The sequence below is a fragment of the Xenopus tropicalis genome, chromosome 1, assembly GCF_000004195.4.
Source record: "Xenopus tropicalis strain Nigerian chromosome 1, UCB_Xtro_10.0, whole genome shotgun sequence".
Classification (NCBI taxonomy): Eukaryota; Metazoa; Chordata; class Amphibia; order Anura; family Pipidae; genus Xenopus; species Xenopus tropicalis.
In genome coordinates, this window is record NC_030677.2 from 93356163 (window position 1) to 93377828 (window position 21666).

At 38.2% G+C, this 21666-nt stretch overlaps 1 protein-coding gene across 3 annotated transcripts in view; it reads left to right on the plus strand.

Moving 5' to 3' along the window:
* Positions 1-238: 238 nt before the first annotated feature.
* The window catches only part of pip5k1c (phosphatidylinositol-4-phosphate 5-kinase, type I, gamma), a 59413-nt gene continuing 37985 nt past the window's right edge, over positions 239-21666 (plus strand). Inside the window, exons 1-5 of one of the 3 annotated variants that reach the window (XM_018091058.2) lie at positions 239-414; positions 13274-13305; positions 13801-13887; positions 16434-16564; positions 16653-16770. In XM_018091058.2, the coding sequence (XP_017946547.1) occupies positions 333-414; positions 13274-13305; positions 13801-13887; positions 16434-16564; positions 16653-16770 (450 nt within the window). In that variant the 5' untranslated portion in view covers positions 239-332. 3 annotated transcript variants of the gene reach the window in all.

Genomic DNA, 21666 nt, shown 5'->3' on the forward strand with positions numbered 1-21666 from the left:
GTCTCTAGTTTAAAGAGAAACACTCCCTTGCTAAAAATGGAGATATGATTTAGTAGTATATCTTATGTAAAAATTAAAACTCTATTAATACCTGCTGTAATTTTAGGTCTAATTTAAAATATTAACATACAATGCCTTTTTGTTTTACACAGACTACAACATTACTAACATATCGAGCAACACTGCTTTGCGCCCTTAGTAAATATGTCTGACCGTCCCACCCCGCTGTATTCTATTGGTCGCTCATTCTAGAGCAATATCCCGTGTTGCGTGATGACGGAGGTGTCGGTGACTTAGGCTTAGCTGTGAAAGAGCGCAACGGAGAAAGGAGGATGGAAGAACCGGAGGAAGAAGAAGGATGCGGAGGGGACTTCGAAATAGCAGCAGAGGGTGCCGGAGGAGACCTCGGAGCAGGTGATATTGACTTTGGCAGCTGATACTCTTAGTTTTTTAAAAGGATAAATACATCATGATTCCATAGTTACAGTGCTGGGATGTAATGAACACCGTATAGCGGTACATCGCATTAAATGTATAATTTCGCGATCTCCGTGGCCAGCATTTGACAGCGGCGTACAGTGTGCATCCTAAGCATGCATACCTATACATTATTCTCTGTGATATAAATCTAATGAGGGACGGGATTAGAGGGCTCTTGGCTAACTGCAGCTGGTAAAAATAGGCAGTGTATGTTTGGAGTGCTGGTTATGATGAGAAAAATGGACATGTCGGTTTATTTAAGCGTGAGTAAATGACTTCCACCCATTTCTGATGCTTTCTTTGAGTCAATTTTATAATCTATATTGCTGCTTCAACCACATTACCTCCTGTGTGGCCAAACCTTCAGCCTGCTGAGATGAACTGCTGAGATGGATACCACTGGACTGGTCATATGCATGTGCAGGCAGATTTGATTGTTACATGCGATAAGGTCTACACTTACATCAGAAGTGAATTAAGGAACTGTAGTTCTTTTACACTTCCTCATCCACTGATACACCATGCATCTGTTGAAATACGAAATTTGGAGTTTGGACATATCCGTTACCATCTCATAAAATGGTGTGTCAAAATTGCGCCTTGATTGGATTTCCCGTGCTCAAAATTAACAATCCGGCACAATGCATAGAGGGCAGTGCCTTCAGATGCACTGTAGCCCTGTACATAATGGATGCCATGTGCAGAGCCATGGAAATGGTTTATATACAAATGACGAGATCCCGTAGAACCAATTTTCTTTGGAAAAAAGAGGAGGCTTTACAACTACAGGTATGGGACCTGTTATCCAGAATGCTCGGGGCCTGGGGTTTTCCAGATAATCATCCAGGATCTTTCCGTAGTTTGGATCTCCATAATGTAAATATTCTAAAAATAATTCAAATATTGAATAAACCCAATAGGCTTTTTTTTTTTTTTTTTTACCTCCAATAAGGATTAAATATCTCTTAGTTGGGATCAAGTACAAGGTACTGTTTAATTATTTAGAGAAAAAGGAAATTATTTAAAAAAATTAGAATTATTTGATTATGATGGAGTCTATGGCAGATGGCCTTTCCGTAATTCAGAACTTTCTGGATAACGGGTTTCCGGATAAGGGATCCCATACCTGTACATGTTCAATACAAGTCAGTCATAAATGCTATTCCAGTGTTGGTTCTGTCAAAAGTCCAGGGTTGCCAGTTAAGTACATTTTTTCTAAGGTAGGGTACTGTAAAGGCTCTTACACATAACACAGTTATTCTTTATGTGATCTTCTGCAGTGTTTATTTTTAACGTTTCACTGCAAATTAACACAAGTCAATAGACTTCATTATACCATATAAAGACAGCACCCATGGCACTGCACTGAGCTGCTGATTACTGATAGAACACTGCATGTTGCATCTTACCTGTATTCAGCTGATGATTGCGGTATCACTATATGGTAGAATAAGGTCTGTTAACGCGTGTGCAAATGAGACTAGAACATCTGAAACTAAACAAAGTTGGAGAACCAGATGACATTCATTCCAAGGTACTTCTGAAAATGAAGCACCGCTTATGTTTTGTTGCCCAAGGTAGCCCAGATTTAACCGTGGATGACAAATCTCCCTGTGTCCCTTTACCCTAAGGACAGTGGCACATGGGAAGATTAGTTACCCACAAAGTTTCCTTGCAAGGTAACTTTAGGGACTTTGGAACACCGAAGCAACGTGTATGTCATCCCACGATATACATTGCCAGTATATACATTGCCAGTGGGATGGCATATGCGGGCGGCTAATCTCGCTGTGTGCCACTGCCCTTACAAAGCACAGCTCTGTGATTCCCAAACCACTTTATTTGATTTTCCAGGATTCTTTTAGGATATCTGCCATTATGGCAAGAGATTGGTAAGTTGCTAATGTGGTGCCATTTTTTGACAAAAGGAAAAGTCTTGGAATAATGGAATAAGAGATAAGATACTGGAACATTAATAATAATTTCTAGTTGGTGTGGTTGATACTGGATTACATATCATGTCACAGCGTGATATGCTGTGAATCGCCTATGAGGTGAGAAGAGGCCTAGACATTTGGGTGGCAGTGGATTTGATTTACTTAGATTTTGCTAAAGCTATTAATACAGTACCACACAGAAGATCACTGATTCATTTAAGCAATATTGGCTGGATTATCATACTAGTAATTGGATAGAAAACTGGTTGAAGGATAGATTACATTTTCTAATTGGACCAGTTTTGTAAATAGATTATCGCAGGGGTCTGTCCTTCATTCTTTGCTTTTTATCTTGTTTATAAATGACCTTGACTTGGCATTGAAGTACTGTCTCTCTTTGTGCTGGTCACACTAAATTGTGCAAAACACTGAGCAAATAAAGTACTGTCTTGTATAAGAAAGGACATTAGAGGGATCAAATTATCATTTTGCTTTTTTATAGATATTTGTGAGGCCTCACCATGAGTATGCAGTGTAGTTTTGTGCCCCAGTCCTTAAGAAGGATATTATTGAGCTGGAGAGAATACATGTGCAACTAAACTTGTAAAGGGAATAGAACAATTAAACTATGAAGAGAGACGGTTGGGGTTGTCTAAGGGACTGATATCGGCAGCTAGAATCGTCCAGTGTTTTGTAAATATTTCACTTGAGCGGAAAGTGGTTGTTATTTCAGGTATATGCTGTTCTGAGTTTAAACCTGGGAAGCTGTCATGCCATTTGTATTGACATTTACCAGAATGGTAAATTTGATGACCAGATTAGCCTAAGAAAACCAAGAGTCTCTAAACCACAAATATATTTTAATATAATTTGGCAAATAGAAAGTTGTGATTGCAAGGCATGTTTAGAAATTTTGAATTGCATTCAAAAAGACTCAGATACAACCCTTTATTAGACCATATTTTTCATAAAGGAACCCTAGTATTTATAAAAAAAAATATGAAAATCTAAATTTCTAAAAATTCATTTGAGTAAATTTAACTTCAATTTAATCTGATATTAAAGTCACAGAACAATTTTGAGTGTTTTTGAAAAGAATAAAAAATTAAAAAAGGTACAGGTATGGGATACTTTATCCAGAAACCTGCTATCCAGAAAGTTACGAGAAGGTCATCTCCCATAGACTCCATTATAAGCAAAGAATTCAAATTTTTTCTCTGTAATTACAAAGCAGGAGCATCACAGTGTACTTGATGAGAGCTAAGCTATAATTAATCCTTGTTGGAGGCAAAACATTCCTGTTGGTTTTATTTAATATTTAAATGACGTTTTAGACTTAAGGTAAGGGGATCCAAATTACAGAAAGATCCAGGATTCGGTTCGGGATTCGGCCTTTTTCAGCAGGATTCGCATTTGGTCAAATCCATGCCTCTGGCTGACAAATAAGTCACATGATTTTAAGGATTCGGATTTGGTTTAAACAGACACCTAGTAGTAGACATGAGAATAGCATCCAAGAGGAAGAAAACTGTTATTATGCGACTTGGGTCATTGAATAGGAGAAACTATACCGTATCTGGAAGCAGTTCTGTTGTGCACTGCTGGCTCCTTCCGAAAGCTCAGAATCAGGGACAATGCACTGAGATGGCTGCCTATATTACAGCTATAAAAATTATTTGTAAGTTCAAGAATAATATTTGTAAAGGTAGAGTGAATTATTTGCAAGGACCACAGCATAATTTATAAATAAAAAGTGGACGTTAACCCTTTAAGTGCCACAGGACGTAGAATCTACGTCCTGTGTATCAAAGTACCTAAGTGCAACAGGACGTAGATTCTACGTCCCGCTGCACTTCCGGGTTCGGGAGTGGAGGAGCGGCTCTCCACTCGTTCCCCAGCCCCTAGGCAACGAGCACAGGGGGGGACGAGTGGCCGCTGGGGTGCGATCGCCCAGGGGCCCCATAGCACATACCTGCATCCTCAAGGCTTTCCCTGCAGTGCCTCTGCCTTCTCTAGCTTCCCCCTCTGGCCCCCCTGCTTCCTGCACTGCCCCCTCACATGGGCTGCAGCTGCTGTGCCTGCTCGTGTCTCTCCTGCAGATCCTCAGCTTCTAGACCCCAGGTAAGTGCCAAATACACAATCACACACTTATTACACTAATACACACTTACACTTACACTTACACACATACACTTTTGGGGGGGTTTCACACATTCACAGCACTTAGAGCACTTACACTTACTTGCACACATGTACACAAAACACATTTTACGTAGTATACACACAAATTTAGTGATTTTTTTTTATTTTATCAATTTTATTGCATTTCACATTGTTCTTTATTACTTGTCTTTCACATGGACATTTTGTCTGCTGTATTTCAATTTGGCATCCTCTGTACTCCACATAGTTTGGTAAATATATGCATATTAGGCATCAAACTGTTCAGTAGACCCCTGGCGTTTATACTTAGAGTGTTTTATGTTGGTACGTTACTAAATGTGGGGTACATAATGGGGCAACATGCAAGCTTTGTCACAATTTTCAGAAATGTCACATAAACCGTTCTATTTAGCATAGCTTTGTAGTTTGGTAGTTTGCAGTAGAAAGTTGTATTTACCTACTTTTGTTTTGTCAGAATGTGTACTTTTGGAAAATATATGGTTTTCTAGGGTCTCCGTACTGTTAGGGGTCTTATGGCACATAATACACATACCGGGTGCAAAAACTGCATGAGCCGGAGCATCTTATGTGAAAATTCATATGCACTATTTTTACTTGGGTGCCCCTGTACGCCACATAGTTTGGTAAATCTATGCATATAGGGCATCAAACTGTTCAGTAGACCCCTGGTGTTCATATTTAGAATGTTTTATGTTGATACGGTACAAAATGTGGGGGTACATAATGTGGTAAAATGCAAGCTTTGTGACAATTTTTAGAAATGCCATAAAAAACATTCTGTTTAGCATAGTTTGGTAGTTTGCAGTAGAAAGATGTATTTACCCATTTTTGTTTTGTCAGAATGTGTACTTTCAGAAAATTTATTTTTTAGGGTCCCCGTACTGTTAGGGGATATTATGGCACATAATGCACATGTCGGTAGCTTATATTTCAGCATATACACTTTGTATGCACTAACTTCCTTTTGGGGTCTCTAAATGCCAGATACATTGGTGGTCCTATGCACAATGGGCATCAAACTGTTCAGTGGACCCTTGGCTTTCATATTTAGGATGTGTTTTCTTTGTACCTAATGTTATGTGGGAGATAAGGTGCTTGAAAGTGGAAGATTTGATGTGATTTTCAGGTATTTCATCAAAACTGGCAATTTTGGGAAAGCATTGCGACTTTGTAGTTTGGAGTAGAAAGACATGGGTACCAATTTTGAATTCGTCCGAATGTGTACTTTCCAAAAATATATGGTTTTGGGGGGTCAATGTATTTTTTTGTGTTTTTACCCCACAGAAAATGCAGTAAATGTGTTGAATTTTCAGTAGCTAAAGAGACCTCTGGGGCAATTTCAATGCACTAACTTCCTTATGGGGTCTCTAAATGCCAGATATATTGATGATCCTATGCACAATGGGCATCAAACTGTTCAGAGGACCCTTGGCTTTCATATTTAGGGTTTGTTTTCTTGGTACCTAATGTTATGTGGGAGATAAGGTGCTTGAAAGTGGAAGATTTTATGTGATTTTCAGGTATTTCACCAAAACTGGCAATTTTGGGAAAGTATTATGACTCTGTAGTTTGGAGTAGAAAGACATGGGTACCAATTTTGAATTCGCCCAAAAATGTACTTTACAAAAATACATGGTTTTGGGGGGTCAATGTATTTTTTTGTGTTTTTACCCCACAGAAAATGCAGTAAATGTGTTGAATTTTCAGTAGCTAAAGAGATCTCCGGGGCAGTTTGTATGTACTAACTTCCTTTTGGGGTTTCTAAATTCCAGATCCTATGCACAATGGGCATCAAACTGTTCAGTGGACCCTTGGCTTTCATATTTAGGATGTATTTTCTTGGTACCTAATATTATGTGGGAGATATGATGCTTGAAAGTGGAAGATTTCATGCAATTTTTTTGAATTTTCTTAATTTTTTATAGAAAATGCTAAATTCAGTAAAGCATTGCCGTTTGGTACTTAGGAGTTGGAAGACATCGTTACCCATTTCGGATTCGTCAGAATGTGTACTTTTCAAAAATATATGGATTCCTGGGGTAAACCTAATGTTCCAGGATTTTTGGCTTTGGAATCTAAAGTATGCTGTATTCTGCTGTAATGCTTTGAAAATTTAGTAATTTACTGCTGGGAGTTTTTGATCTATAGAAGTCAGAAATCGCAATAAAACTATACATATACATATTTTTTTTTTTTTGTATTTCAAGCTCTAAATCTTGTTCCAGAAGATACAGAAAAATACAGAAAAAAACAATATATAGTTTGCCTACCTAAACTTAACCCTTCCCCTAGTAAAAGCCCCTACAGAGAGCACAGAATGTTTACAAAACGTCTGGCACTGAGGAGAACCGAAATGTCGAATTCTGCTGGCACTTTTAAAGAGTTAAAGGACAAAGCAACGCAAAAAATAATTTTTTGCCTAATAAAACAAAACAAAATTCTAAGCAACTTTGCAATATACATTTATTACAAATTTGTAATGATTTTTGAGTTATTTGTATATATAATTGCTATTAAAAGCAGTGTTTGCCAGTCCTTTTCTATTCTCAGCCCTGGTGGCTCAGACTGTTGAAACATTGTAACACAAGGCAGCAGACTGACAGACCTGACTTGCTGAAGAAGACAGTTGCAACATTGTTTAAAAAGTAACAACCAGGAGTTCAGCAAATGCTGCTTCCAAAAGCAATTACTTTTAAAGCGCTTCAAAGTTTTAATTATTCCATATTGGAAAATTGCTTAATTAATAAGCATAAATATTCAGCAATTAAGTGCCATGTGGTAGTGTGCAGTCTGAGGGGGGGGGGGGGAATGCTGTCCCTTGCATTTCTGATTAGATGCTAAATCTCTTTTCGTTACCCTGTATTTATACATTTGTAATGACAATAAAGTTTAATCTAATCTAATATAATTTATTGTACAGCGATGCAGAATATGTTGGAGCACTGTAAATACATGTTAATGTATGTATAACTTTATTTATGAAGTCCTATTAGGAAACACAGCACTTTACAGTTTTATTTATTGTAAGACAACATTATAATATATTGTACAGGTATGGGATCTGTTATCCAGAAACCCTGTTATTCAGAAAGTTCCAAATTACGGAAAGGCCATCTATCATAGACTCCATTTTAAACTAATGATTCTAATTTTTAGAAATTTTTTCCTTTTTCTCTTTAATAATAAAACAGTATAATAATAAAACAGTATAGGTATCCGACCCCTTATCCGGAAACCCATTATCCAGAAAGTTCATAATTACGGAAAGGCCATCTCCCATGGACTCCATTGTAATCAAATAATACACATTCTTGATTTCCTTTTTCTCTGTAATAAGAAAACAGTACCTTGTACTTTATCCCAACTAAGATATAATTAATTCTTATTAGAAGCAAAACAATCCTGTTGGGTTTAATTACTGTTTAAATAATGTTTTTAGCAGATTTAAGGTAGGATTATGGAAAGACCCCAGGTCCCGAGCATTCTGGATAATGGGTCCCATACCTGTACCTTGTACTTGATCCAAAACCTAAGACATAATTAATCCTTATTGGAGGCAAAATAACCCTCTTGGGTTATCCAGAAGACCCCAGGTCCCGAGCATTCTGGATAACCAATCCCATACCTGTAAATAAATTAAAAAGAAGAAACATACAGCAATTAAGTGCCATATGGTAAAGGACATAGTTAGGAATCCTTGCCCTATAGATCTTAGGTCTGAGTGGGAAGATAACATACAGGCACAAATAAGAAGGCAAAGTACACATTGGCACAAGTTTCAAGACTGAGCAGGTAGTGTTCTAGTACTCCAAGAGGTAGGATCTGAGTTTGTTTTTGAAGGGGGTCAGAGAGTGTTACTTACTGAGAAATTCAGGAAGTTTGAGTAAAGAGCCCTGGGGCACTCCTGCACTAAGCTGAATAAAAATAATTCTGCATGGGTTAATTTTGGCAACCACTAGTTTTTTCTGGACTTTTTTCTACCCTTAACCTTTTCACTGCCAGCTGTTTTGGTCAAAGCGGAACTTGTATTGCCAGACAGTTTTTGAACATTTTGCACTGTTTCACTTTAGGGTCCTTTCTTCGGGGGTATTTTTAGTTCATCCAGGAAATCAATATATATTATTTTTTTCAGGACAACCTAAGCTTTTAAAATATGGTATTTTTGTGTAATTCCAATTCTGAATTAGGCTTCTGATATAGGCTTCTAAATGTCTAAAAAAAAAACCAAAAAACAGAAACAAAAATTATTTTATGCACAAAAATACAACTCATTTGGAAAGTCCCATGTCTTCTGAACGTGCCAATACCAAATATATATAGTTTTATGGAGATTTCTCACTTGTATAGGTCAAAAACTCCCATTAGTACACTACCAAAGTTCCAAAGCACTGCTTTAGAAAGCTGCATACTTTAGATTTCAAGGCCAAAAATTCCACTAACAGAAGGTTTATCCCAGAAAATTATACATTTTTGGAAAGAACAGATTCTGGGGCACAACTGTCTGTCTACTCCAAACTACCAAGTTGCAATACTTTCCTAAAGTTATTGGTTTTTATCAAAATTTGTGAAGTCTATAGTATCTTATCTCATACAGGTCATAAAGTAACCAAATAAAACACCCTAAATTTGAACACCAGGGGTCCACTGAACAGTTCGATGCCCAATATGTATAGGTTTACCTAAGTATGTGGCATGTAGGGACCCCAATGTGAACATTGTTTGTGTATACATGTGTGTACTCAAGTAAAAGTTGTGTGACAGTGTATAAGTGTGTATATGAGTGTATATAAGTGTGCAAAATTTTAAAAAAACCTGTGCTAAATTGTGTGTGTAAAAATGCGTGTAAAATTGTGTGTAAATGAAAAAAATTATCGCACTTATCTGTCCTGAAGAACAGATCGCTTGCCTGGTCCGTCTGGCTGCAGTCCTCAGGAGGAAGTCAGTGGGAGGCGGCTGGGGGGGGGAAAGAGGAAGCAGTACAAGCAGCAGATGTGATGCGATTGTGTCTGCTGCTTGTAGGTCGGTCCTGCGACGATCGTGACGCAGGACCGACATGATAGTCCCCCTGAAACTCTCTTCAAGCAGCAGACACGATCCATACGTCCTTTATCTGCTAACAACGTACGAGGCACTGTGTTGGCAGAAAAAGTATTTTTCTGCAACAACATATGGCATAAAAAAGGTTAACTCTTATTCCATTTGCTGTAATGTTACAATTACTTTTATGTTCATACTGTGAACAAAACAATCTAAAAACGGATAAAAGTATATATATATATATATATATATATATATATATATAAAATGGATAAAATAATATATATTTAAAAGAATATAGTACAGACTGTCGTCTTACCAGCCAGTTTTTGTGGAAGCTATACGTTTTTGAGATAACTTGTCTTGAAATCACGTCAGCAGCTGATTTTAATCTCCTGACTACCTCTTTGCTAAGACCTAAATCTGTTCACTGTTGCCATCTCATTCCCTCCTCCTTTTCTAAATCCTTTCACTTCTAATCCTGGTCTACATCTGTTTTCTGCTGATGATAGGTAGAATCAGGCCTACGCAGCTGAATTTGTTGAGTCTTGCTGCATGTATTTCAGAAGTGCCATCCTGGCAGCATTGTGGGGGTGACACAACTGTTTTCATAGATCCATGCATGATTTTACCAAAATTGTATGCAACCCTGTTTAGATGCTGTTCCTGTTTCAGCAATATACAGTCATGGCCAAAATTGTTGGCACCGCAGAAAATTTTCCAGAAAATCAAGTATTTCTCACAGAAAAGTATTGCAGTAACATATATTTTGCTATACACGTTTATTCCCTTTGTGTGTATTGGAACAGAATAAAAAAGGGAGGAAAAAAAGCAAATTTGGCATAATGTCACACAAAACTCCAAAAATGGGCTGGACAAAATTATTGGCACCCTTAACTTAATAGTTGCACACCCTTTGGAAAAAATAACTGAAATCAGTTGCTTCCTATAACCATCAATAAGCTTCTTACACCTCTCACCGGGAATTTTGGACCACTCTTCATTTGCAAACTGCTCCAGTTCTCTCTTATTGGAAGGACGCCTTTTCCCAACAGCACTTTTAAGATCTCTCCACAGATGTTCAATGGGATTTAGATCTGGCCTCATTGCTGGCCACTTCAGAACTCTCCAGTGCTTTGTTGCCATCCATTTCTGGGTGCTTTTTGATATATGTTTGGGGTCATTGTCCTGCTGGAAGACCCAAGATCTCGGACGCAAACCCAGCTTTCTGACACTGGGCTCTACAGTATGACCCAAAATCCTTTGGTAAGTCTCAGATTTCATGATGCCTTGCACACATTCAAGGCACCCAGTGCCAGACGCAGCAAAACAACCCCAAAACATCATTGAACCTCCAACATATTTCACTGTAGGTACTGTGTTCTTTTCTTTGTAGGCCTCGTTCCATTTTCGGTAAACAGTAGAATGATGTGCTTTACCGAAAAGCTCTATCTTGGTCTCATCTGTCCACAAGACGTTTTCCCAGAAGGATTGTGGCTTACTCAAGTATATTTTGGCAAACTGTAGTCTTGCTTTTTTATGTCTCTGTGTCAGCAGTGGGGTCCTCCTGGGTCTCCTACCATAGAGTTTCATTTCATTTAAATGTTGACAGATAGTTCACGCTGACACTGATGCTCCCTGAGCCTGCAGGACAGCTTGAATTTCTTTGGAACTTGTTTGGGGCTGCTTATCCACCATCCGGACTATCTTGCGTTGCAACCTTTTATCAATTTTTCTCTTCCGTCAACGCCCAGGAAGATTAGCTACAGTGCCATGGGTTGCAAACTTCTTGATAATGTTGCACACTGTGGACAAAGGCAAATCTAGATCTCTGGAGATGGACTTGTAACCTTGAGATTGTTGATATTTTTCCACAATTTTGGTTCTCAAGTCCTCAGACAGTTCTCTTCTCCTCTTTCTGTTGTCCTTGCTTAGTGTGGCACACACAGACACACAATGCAAAGACTAAGTGAACTTCTCTCCTTTTTATCTGCTTTCAGGTGTGATTTTTATATTGCCCACACCTGTTACTTGCCCCAGGAGGAGCATCACATGTTTGAAACAATCTTATTTATCCACAATTTTGAAAGGGTGCCAATAATTTTGTCCAGCCCATTTTTGGAGTTTTGTGTGACATTATGTCCAATTTGCTTTTTTCCCTCCCTTTTTTGTTCTGTTCCAATACACACAAAGGGAATAAACGTGTATAGCAAAACATGTGTTACTGCAATACTTTTCTGTGGGAAATACTTGATTTTCTGGAAAAACTTCTGGGGTGCCAACAATTTTGGCTATGACTGTACATGTACTGCATCTCATGTATAATTTGTTCATTAAATTTGAATTGTTCAAAAAAAAGAAATAAGTTGAATCATCTAAAAATATTGGCTAGGGAAAGGTTTAATTAAGAGGCAGTTATGTGCATGTCGGCAAACTTTTGTTCAGTTTTCAACAACTATAGCTGTTTATTAGATAATGTTGCGTTGCCTTGTTAAATATTATACACTTAGCTGCTGCAGCTTGTAGGAACATGCAGATCCCCTAATGAGAATTGCTGATGACTAGGGGACTGATAAAAATCATTTTGTTGCACTTATTAATGCATTAAGCATGTAGTAAAAAATAAAATAAATATTTTTGCAGGGAAAAAAATTGTGACTTTTTCGAGATTTGTGTGACCACAGCTAAAAACCCGAATCCAACAATTCACCTGATAAAAGTTGGTGAGATGTGTAGAAGTCAATGACAGATGTTCCTTTCCTGAAAGATCCTTTTTTCTTTTCAAAATTTTTGAGGTCTTGGATTTTTGACATTTCGGTTTTCTTGCGAAAAGTCAAAAAATTTGAGATCTTCGAGATTTTTCTTGCACAGACTTTTTCAGTTCAGACTTTTTAGTAAATGTAAAACATTTGTGGGCTCAAGTTTAAATGGAAAAAATGAAAGAAAAAAAAAAAAAGAAATGTTAGAGTTTTAATAAATGTGTCCCTAAGCATTTTTATAGTTTCTTCCAATGCCAATGTTTTAGAAATGTTTTCTTCTGCATTTAATTGTTTTATTCATTTATTTTAAGTAATAATTTGGCAATTGATAGTACAAGTATGGGATTTTTATCCAGTATTCTCGGGACCTGGGGTTTTCCAGATAAGGGATCTTTCCATAATTTAGATCTTCATACCTTTAGTCTGCTTAAAATAATTTAAACATTACATTAACCCAATAGGATTATTTTCCCTTCCATAAAGATTGATTATGTAAATTGAGGTCAATTACAAGGTACTGTTTATTATTACAGAGAAAAAATAAATCATTTTAAAAAATTTTAATTATTTACTTATAATAATTCGGAGCTTTCTGGATAATGGGTTTCCGGATAAAGGATCCTATACCTGTACGTGAATTCAGACAATTGTTAAAAGATTCAATTACGCTATCATCCTCTGCCTCTTGCAAAGAACATATTTTTTTTTTTATTGACATAAATAGTGTCATGTCAGTTGTCTTCACTAAGTATGCCTCTCTTCTTATTCTTGGCATGTACATTTCTTGCTCAGATGGCAGTTTTCTATATGCACCATTACAGTTCCTATGTCTATTATGTAATTGTCTGTTACACTCGACTTTTGTTATCTCCACAGATATGGCAGAGAAAAAAGCTACCATGTTGGAGGTGAGTTTCTCTGCTTCATTCAGTGACGCTTCTATGCGGTAATGACTGGCATACAGTAAATCAATTTTAATTCAACACTTATGAGAATGACACGTTTATTACTATATCTGTTGTTAGCAATGGTTTGATCTTTAGCATGTTCTTTTGTTTAACTACTTTAATTATTCTATAATGGAAGTTGTAGTTGTACAAACACTCCTCGGGAACAATATGCATTTTTTTTAGGTTAATGTTATCCAGGGGTACTCAGGTACTCATTGTTCAAATGGGCTACATTTTGGCATTTTTGGGGGGGCCCAATATGCACCCAGTGTGTGCAGTGACAGGTGAATGCCGCCTTTTGTAAGTTTGCACTGACCATGGGACTGGTTGAGTGGTATTCTCCCTTAGTTTTTTTTTCTGTCAGTGCAGTAGTGTAAAATACTTGCTAAATCTCCCTATGTTTACATACAAATGACTCTTCCATTTTTTTTATTTTATCCACTGTCTACAAAGGTCTCATCATCATCTGGACAGCAAGGCACTGGTAAAAAGATTGGGCATCGCGGAGTTGATGCTTCTGGTGAAACCACTTACAAAAAGGTTAGGAATATAATAATCTGTTATCAGGATTTACAAACAAAGAAAAGGAAAAGAACTAAGTGTAAAACAAAAGACTTGTTTAAAGTTCCAGTTTAAATTTACAAAGCCCTTTCTGGTGCTGGGTAAGTCCGTACCAAATCAGAAAAAAGACCCAGGTGTGTACACCCCAGATCTATCGCTAGGTAGAAGCGGTAAAGGTCCCAACACAATTGATAAAGGCTATAGTCAGGAAGGAACTCACCGTGTCCAAAAGGTGGTCTGGGTGCATGAAGACCCGAACCCTTAGCTAGGGGAGATGATACAAAACAAAGGAAAACTCCAAACACGCCAGATGGCAGGATATCCACTTAAAAGATCAGCTTTATTAATTCATTAAAACACATCATGCTTAAGCAAGCCTGTACAATAGACTAGCTTAAAAAGAAAGTATTAGTAGAAAGTATCAAACTATACTTCTCTAAAGCATAATATGAAGTGGGAAATGCAATTCTGGGCTCCAGTTTTACTAGGTACATACAGAACTTGAGAGAGTCCAGAAAAGGCAGGGGCATTTCTAGGGCTGCTGATGCATGAGGCAGCAACCCCGATACCACCCCTCCTCGCCCACAATGGGATTATTTTTTTTTGCATTGGGGCCGCATCAGTGGTGCAGAGAACACTATTGCACTCTGTGCACTAGAAGAGCTGAATTTCTGTTTTAATAAATGGATATTCGCTCTTAAATTTAGTCCTGAGGCAGCTTTTTGCTACTCTTGGTAACTGGCCGATCACCGCCTCCTGTGGTTCTCACTTTGCTTTAGGGCAGGAGCCACCCTGAGAAAAAGGTTACTAAATTATTAAAGGACTTGTTTAGATGAACATGTATCTATTTATCAACTGTACTAAAAAAAAAACCAAAAAAACTACACTGTCTAAACGCCACATCACTAGACATGTCAATTCACCTATATTATTCAGGACCCACCCTTATTTCCCACCCACCCCCCCCACACACGCACACATTCACCTGCAGTAACAAGCCTGTCACTTGCTGTCAAGGAATATTAATATATATGTACTGGAAAATTGCTTACAATAATTTTCTTTAAAAAAAACAGTTTATAAATAAAAAACACCTTTAAACAGTAGAGAAAAAAAAGAGATGTATATGAAATATAATGGTTTTGTTTATGAAGCCATACTTCTTGGTACTCCTGTGCATGACTAGTTCCAACTTTAAAAGTTGATAAATGATAAGTATCTGTCATCATAAAAGGTATCAACAGTTCAGGAGACCTGTGACAGAGCTAGATACAGATTTTGGCATAAAATTGTGATAGTCAAAAAACTTTTAAGTGTGCCTACCTGCCCTTGTCTATACTTGTGTCTGCCTAGGAATAGGTTGCAAGGTGTTACACGCACAGGATCCCTTACCGTACACCCCCAATTAAGCAGGTGTTAATTCACATGTTGTGTTAATAATTACCATTGAAATTTGAGGATCCGTTGAAGCATGCCGCAGCATGCATTGTTAGTGACAATATTTGCAACGTGATGGTTTCAAGATATGTGACGCCATTGCACCCCGCCGTCAACCCACTCCCTCACACTTGTCATCTTAATGTGTTTACGGCCAGTACTGCTAGAGGTAGTTTTTAGTGCAGTGAATTAAGTCTCATGCAATTTTTCATTTAAGCTAAATAATGCTGTAATTATGGGTAAAACAAATCTGCATTTTAAATTAAAAAAAGGGAATTATGCCAGATTGTTGTGCTTTGGCTGCAGCACCACATCAGAAAACTAGTCTTTGGGTGTTTAAAATAGATTTTTGACATTTAGAAACTGCTAAATTTAGTTAGGATTTGCCATTGCATAGTATGAGGTAAACACATTCTACTTTCTAAGCACATTTGTTTTGTGAGGTTGCACTGCAGCAACTGAATTATCAGCTGTAAAAATTGGTATTCACTACTCATCTAGTTGTAGAAACCATATATAAAGGATCATTTACTTTTCGCCCTGGCATTCAGGCAGCACTTCTGCTCCGGGAGAATGACTGCAATGGTACACCTCATAAAGAATGCAATATGAGGTGCACAGTGTAGCATCAAAGAGCACAAATCAGCCCGGTCCTTACTGCTGCCCTCTGAATGATGTCAAAGCTATGATGCTGGAGGGGGAAGTCTAAATTCCTCCCCACTCACCACTCTTAAATAGAATGCTGCAGGATGCAGTCAGCATGAGTGTTTGACTTTATTTACATAGACCTTTCAGATAAAGCTTAAGTTACTTAGTTTTAACCTTTCCTTCTCCTTTAAGGTATGGAGAGCTAATTTATGAAAAGATCCCTTTTCTGGAAAACACCAGGTCCCGAGCATTCTGGATAACAGGTCCCATACCTGTAATTATATTTGAAAGAGGAATACATTAGAAACCTGTGCACCTTGTCTGATCTATAACTGCTCAGTTTAATATTCTTTTTAATACACCTGTTTTTCTGATGTAATTCTTTTATGATCTTATTAATTAATATCAGGTCTTCTCAAGTCTGTCTTTATTTCTGTCAGACAACATCATCCACCCTCAAAGGTGCTATCCAGTTGGGCATTGGCTACACTGTGGGAAACCTGAGTTCTAAGCCAGAGAGAGATGTCCTCATGCAGGATTTTTATGTGGTGGAGAGCATCTTTTTCCCTAGGTAAATGTATGCGTATTACTTCTTTTCTATCTTGTGTCTTTCTGTCTAAATAATTAACATTGATTTAACCTTTTTAATTTTTTCATAGTGAAGGCAGTAATCTCACGCCTGCCCATCATTACCCAGATTTCCGTTTTAAAACCTATGCACCAGTTGCATTTCGCTATTTTCGAGAACTCTTTGGAATTCGTCCAGATGATTATTTGGTAAGTGCAGCCTCGTGCTTGTGCAGGGGTCCTCAACCTTTCTTACTCGTGGGCCACAGTCAAATGTTAGAAGACTTGGGGAGCAACACAAGCATCATAAAAGTTTATGGAGGTGCCAAATAAGCGCTAAGATTGGCTATTAAGTAGTCTCTATGCGCACTTTAAGCTTACAGGAGGCTTTATTTGGTAGTAAATCTTGTTTTAATTCAACCAAAACTTGCCACCAATCAGGAATTCAAAAATAACTACCTGCTTTGGGAGAGCAACATACAAAGGGTTGGTGAGCAACGTGTCTCTCACGAGCCACTGGTTGGTGATCACTGCGCTTGTGGAATCACTTTGCTGTGATCTTTGAAGTCTAATTATGCCAGTGAATATGTAACACTCACCTTACAGTTGCAAATCAATGTGCTGGGTGCTAGAGGGCCAGGTGGTGGAAATGTGTTCTGACCAGAAATTTTTAGAAGTTTTTAGCTTAAAGGGGCAGGATACCCATTGATCAACATTATTACAGTACATTATTATTGTGCAAAACATAATTTTTAATCAAACATTTTGGTTTAGGTTTTGTTGTTTCTACATAGTAACTAAGAAACATAGGTTTAAAAAGACACTTGTCTATTTCATTGATCAAAATTCTCCATAGTGAATTTTTCATTGATTTGCGAAGCCTGGAGGATTTTACAGTGCCTCCACTATGCTTGAAAAACCCTAACACGTGTTTATGGGAGGACATTACCGAATGTGTATGAATACTCTGTCCAATTTGCTTCAGAGGGGAAAAAAATCATTTTGATAGCAGTGGGACCAGTCCCTGGATCAGCCTGTACTAAAAGCTGTTTTCAGTAGCCCTGTTTCCTTAGTTAAAAAGGCATTTAACTCAAGGGCTGAGGTGAGCACTGTAATCGGGAGGGCCTGGATGCTGAGGGCTCCCACCTTGCTTTAGAATAGGTTTGTGGAACATTTTAAGACTTTAATTCTGCTAAAAACATTCAGCTACCCTCTCTTTATTACCGAATATTCTCCAGAGCTACTATTGGTCCGCAGAGTACACAGATAATTGCTACCCAAACCCCCAGCTGTTATGCGGTGGCTGTCTTCACTATTTTGAAACCAAAGAAGATCTACTGTGGTCTGCTTGATTGACGGCACTCCTTTACAGATATTCCTCGATCTGGCCCCTACCGCCCTGAAAAAAATGTGGAGACTTGCGGACAATTGCATAATGTTTAACAAATGCTGGTTTAAAATATTGTTGGGAATTTCCATGTAAACTGTAGGTGATGAGAAATGGAGTCCTGTACTCTCTTTCATATCCAGTCACAGTCCAGCTCTTCTATCCAAACTGGGGCCTATCCACTACTCCCTCACCACCAAAACTATCTATGGAGAAATTACCTCCTTTGCAGGGAATTTGGGAAAGGAAAACCTCCAAAAGAAAAAACATTCACTCCATTTCCCCACTGTCAAGGTCACCTAAATCATTACCACCTTCACCTTGAGCTAGGACAGTGCTGTCCAACTGGCGGCCCGCGACCCCCCTCTGTGTGGCCCCCCACCTGTCTGGCTGCTTTGATGGCTTACCTTTGAGTAAGCATTAAATGGTATCAGTACTGAGATTAACTGCCCCCCCTGCATGGTTCTCACCTCAGATTCAGGCTGTAATCCCCCTGTATTGTTTAAACATGTAATCCCCTGTGTTTTTCACACCTTTTAATACCTGCATTGTTCACCCCCTGCAGTGTTCACACCTCAGGCTCAGACTGTAATCACTCCCATTGTTCACTTCTTCACACCTCAGACATAGGTACTGTAGGCAGAGTATGGCACATACAGCCAGCATAGGGCAGGTAGAGTATGGAACATACAGCCAGCATAGGGCAGGTAGAGTATGGCACATACAGCCAGCATAGGGCAGGTAGAGTATGGCACACACAGGCAGCATAGGTCAGGGAGGGTATGGCACACACAGGAAGGGTAGGGCAGGCAGAGTATGGCACACACAGTCAGGGTAGGGCAGGCAGAGTATGGCACACAGAGGCAGAATAGGGCAGGCAGAGTATGGCACACAGAGGCAGCATAGGGCAGGCAGAGTATGGCACATACAGCCAGCAGAGGGCAGGTAGAGTATGGCACACACAGGCAGCATAGGTCAGGGAGGGTATGGCACACAGGAAGGGTAGGGCAGGCAGAGTATGGCACACACAGTCAGGGTAGGGCAGGCAGAGTATGACACTCTGCCTGTGTGTGCCATACTCTGCTTGCCCTATGCTGCTTGTGGGAGGTGAACCTGGCAGGGGTTTGTTGTGGGAGTTTGTTAGCAGTTGAAAATAGCCATTAAATGGTCCCTAAGGTGTGTAATTATGTACTGGGGGTTGCTCTGCTATCCACAGGGGAGGAGGAGGCATATGGAATTTAAGGGTATGTCTTAATATGACATAATTCTTTCACATATGAATGATGGTTGATATCCCCACTGTAAGGACCAAGCATTTGGGATTTTGCTGTGCTACCACCATTGTGATAAAATAGGTGTGGTTTGAAGTGGGTGTGGTTTCAAAAAGGGGAGTGGTCAAAACTGGCTTCCATTAGCGGCCCTCCACCATGTATGCTAGAGAAATTCCGGCCCTCGGCACCGCAGAAGTTGGACAGCACTGAGCTAGGATGTCTGACCATAGAATTTCCAGAAAATTAACATACTCTGGTTCTCATTTGCTTTACATGCAAGGATAAGAGCGTTCACTTGGTAGTCCACACCTTGATTAAGGAATGGTCACCATCACACTATAGGTATCTTTTGGTTCTGTGAATCCCACATTATCAAAATAAGGAACCTCCTGAGGCACCTTTTTTTTGGAATTACTGCTAATTTTTTATTTATCTTACAGTGACTTTTCTTCTTTTTTAGTTAATAGAGTTAATAGTTTATGGTTTCTCTTATTTACAACCTTGATATTAGACGCTTAGGGGCAGATTTACTAATACACGAACGCTTGGAGTGTTCATTCAAACCGAGCAAATTTTTTGTTGCTTGTGCGACTTTTTCGTACGCTTGCGTGGAAAAATCGGAAAGGTTTTCCCGCTGTTTCCAATCATTTGGTACGACTTTCGGATTGCCAATACAATATTATCGTGACTAATAAGATTTTTTCTTAAGCATTTTCGTGATATTTTAGATCTTAAGAAATGATTGTATCCAATCCAAATGTATTGAATTTATTGGGGATTCGAACTCGCGTTTTCATGAATGTGCCCCTTAGTTCCTCACTATCTTTCCCCACAAAAGGATAATATGGCAAGTATAGAACAAAAAATTTCAGATATGGAACTTACAGCTGAGTTGGATAGCATACCTGCACTTTCTTAAATTCACATTAAGCCAATTCATTCTCTTTGTTTTTTTCTGGTTTTTAATAGAATTAATGATTGTAACACCTAGGGGCACATTTACTAAGCAATTTTGAGAAAAAGGTCCAATTTTTTCTTTACTTGTTTTTCAATTTCACACATTTTCAAGGGGAAGTTAATCCCATCATTGTTTTTTATTTCACCCAGTTTTAAGTGAAAATTAACATTATTGTTTTCCATGAATAAGCGGCAATGCTCCTAAAATGGCTGCTGGAACAATTCCTGTTTGGTAAAACAGGATTCATCAAAACGAATGTTCATTTAAACTAGAATTTTCGAGTTTTAGCAATACTTTCAGCTCGAAAACTTTGTGATTGCCGTAAACTCAAAATTTTCATATGACCGATAACAACAGCATTATCGTGGCATTTTATAAATTCAACAATGATAAAGTTCAACTCAAATTTATTCCATGTTGAGTTTATCTGACTTTTAAAGGGCATGTCAAGCCCAAAAATAATGTTTGGCTTAATGAAAGAAAACATAATTCTATATTCTTTATTTTTGATTTTCATAAGAAGGGGGGGGGGGGACAGAAGGAAAAAAAGGGGAGGGAGGGGAAAAAAATAGCAGTCATATACATAGTTATTTGGCAGTTAAGTTAAGGCATCATCTGACAGCAAGTCATATCTGTCTAGTACTAACACATATTCATATTTTCACATTAACTTAGTCACACATTTTAACAGCCTTTTCAGTGGATTCCATAATATAACTTTTTGTTGTCTTTATACCTTAAGAGTTTAGAAGGGCGAGAAAACATAATTCTAAGCAACTTTCCAATATGAAATAATTAAAAATTTGCAGCGCTTTAAATGTTATTTGTAAATGTAATTGCTATTGAAAGCAGCATTTGCTGAACTCCTGGTTGTTACATTTTAAACAATGTTGTAAAGGTTTTGCTTCTCCAGCAATACAGGTCTGTCAGTCTGCTGGCTTGTGTTACAATGTTTCAACAGTCTGAGCCACCAGGGCAGAGAATAGAAAAGGACAGGCAAACACTGCTTCTAATAGCAATTATATATACAAATAACTCAAAAACCATTACAAACTTGTAATAAATGTATATTGCAAAGCTTCATATAATTTTGGTTTCTTTTATTAGGCAAAAAATTATATTTTGAGTTGGCTTGTCCTTTAAGGCCAGAAAAAAACTTATTTTAGTAAATTGGTCCCTTAATGTTAAAAGGGTTAAACTGCCCAGTTAAATGTGGAATAGCAGGAAAGTATAAAAACAAACTCCATGCTGATATTATAGCTCTGCAAGAAAGTCACTAAACCACAATAGGCCCTAAACCATAGTTACATAAATACTTTTCACAAATGTATGCTACTACCTACAGCACTAAAGGAAGAGGTGTTGCGATAGCTTTTTGTAACCATATACAATTTCATTTAGAGCTTTCCATCCTAGATCCTGAGAGTCGTTTCTTGTTATTGAAAGGCTCCATTTAAGGTGTTTCAGTGACATTTCTCAAACTTTATGCA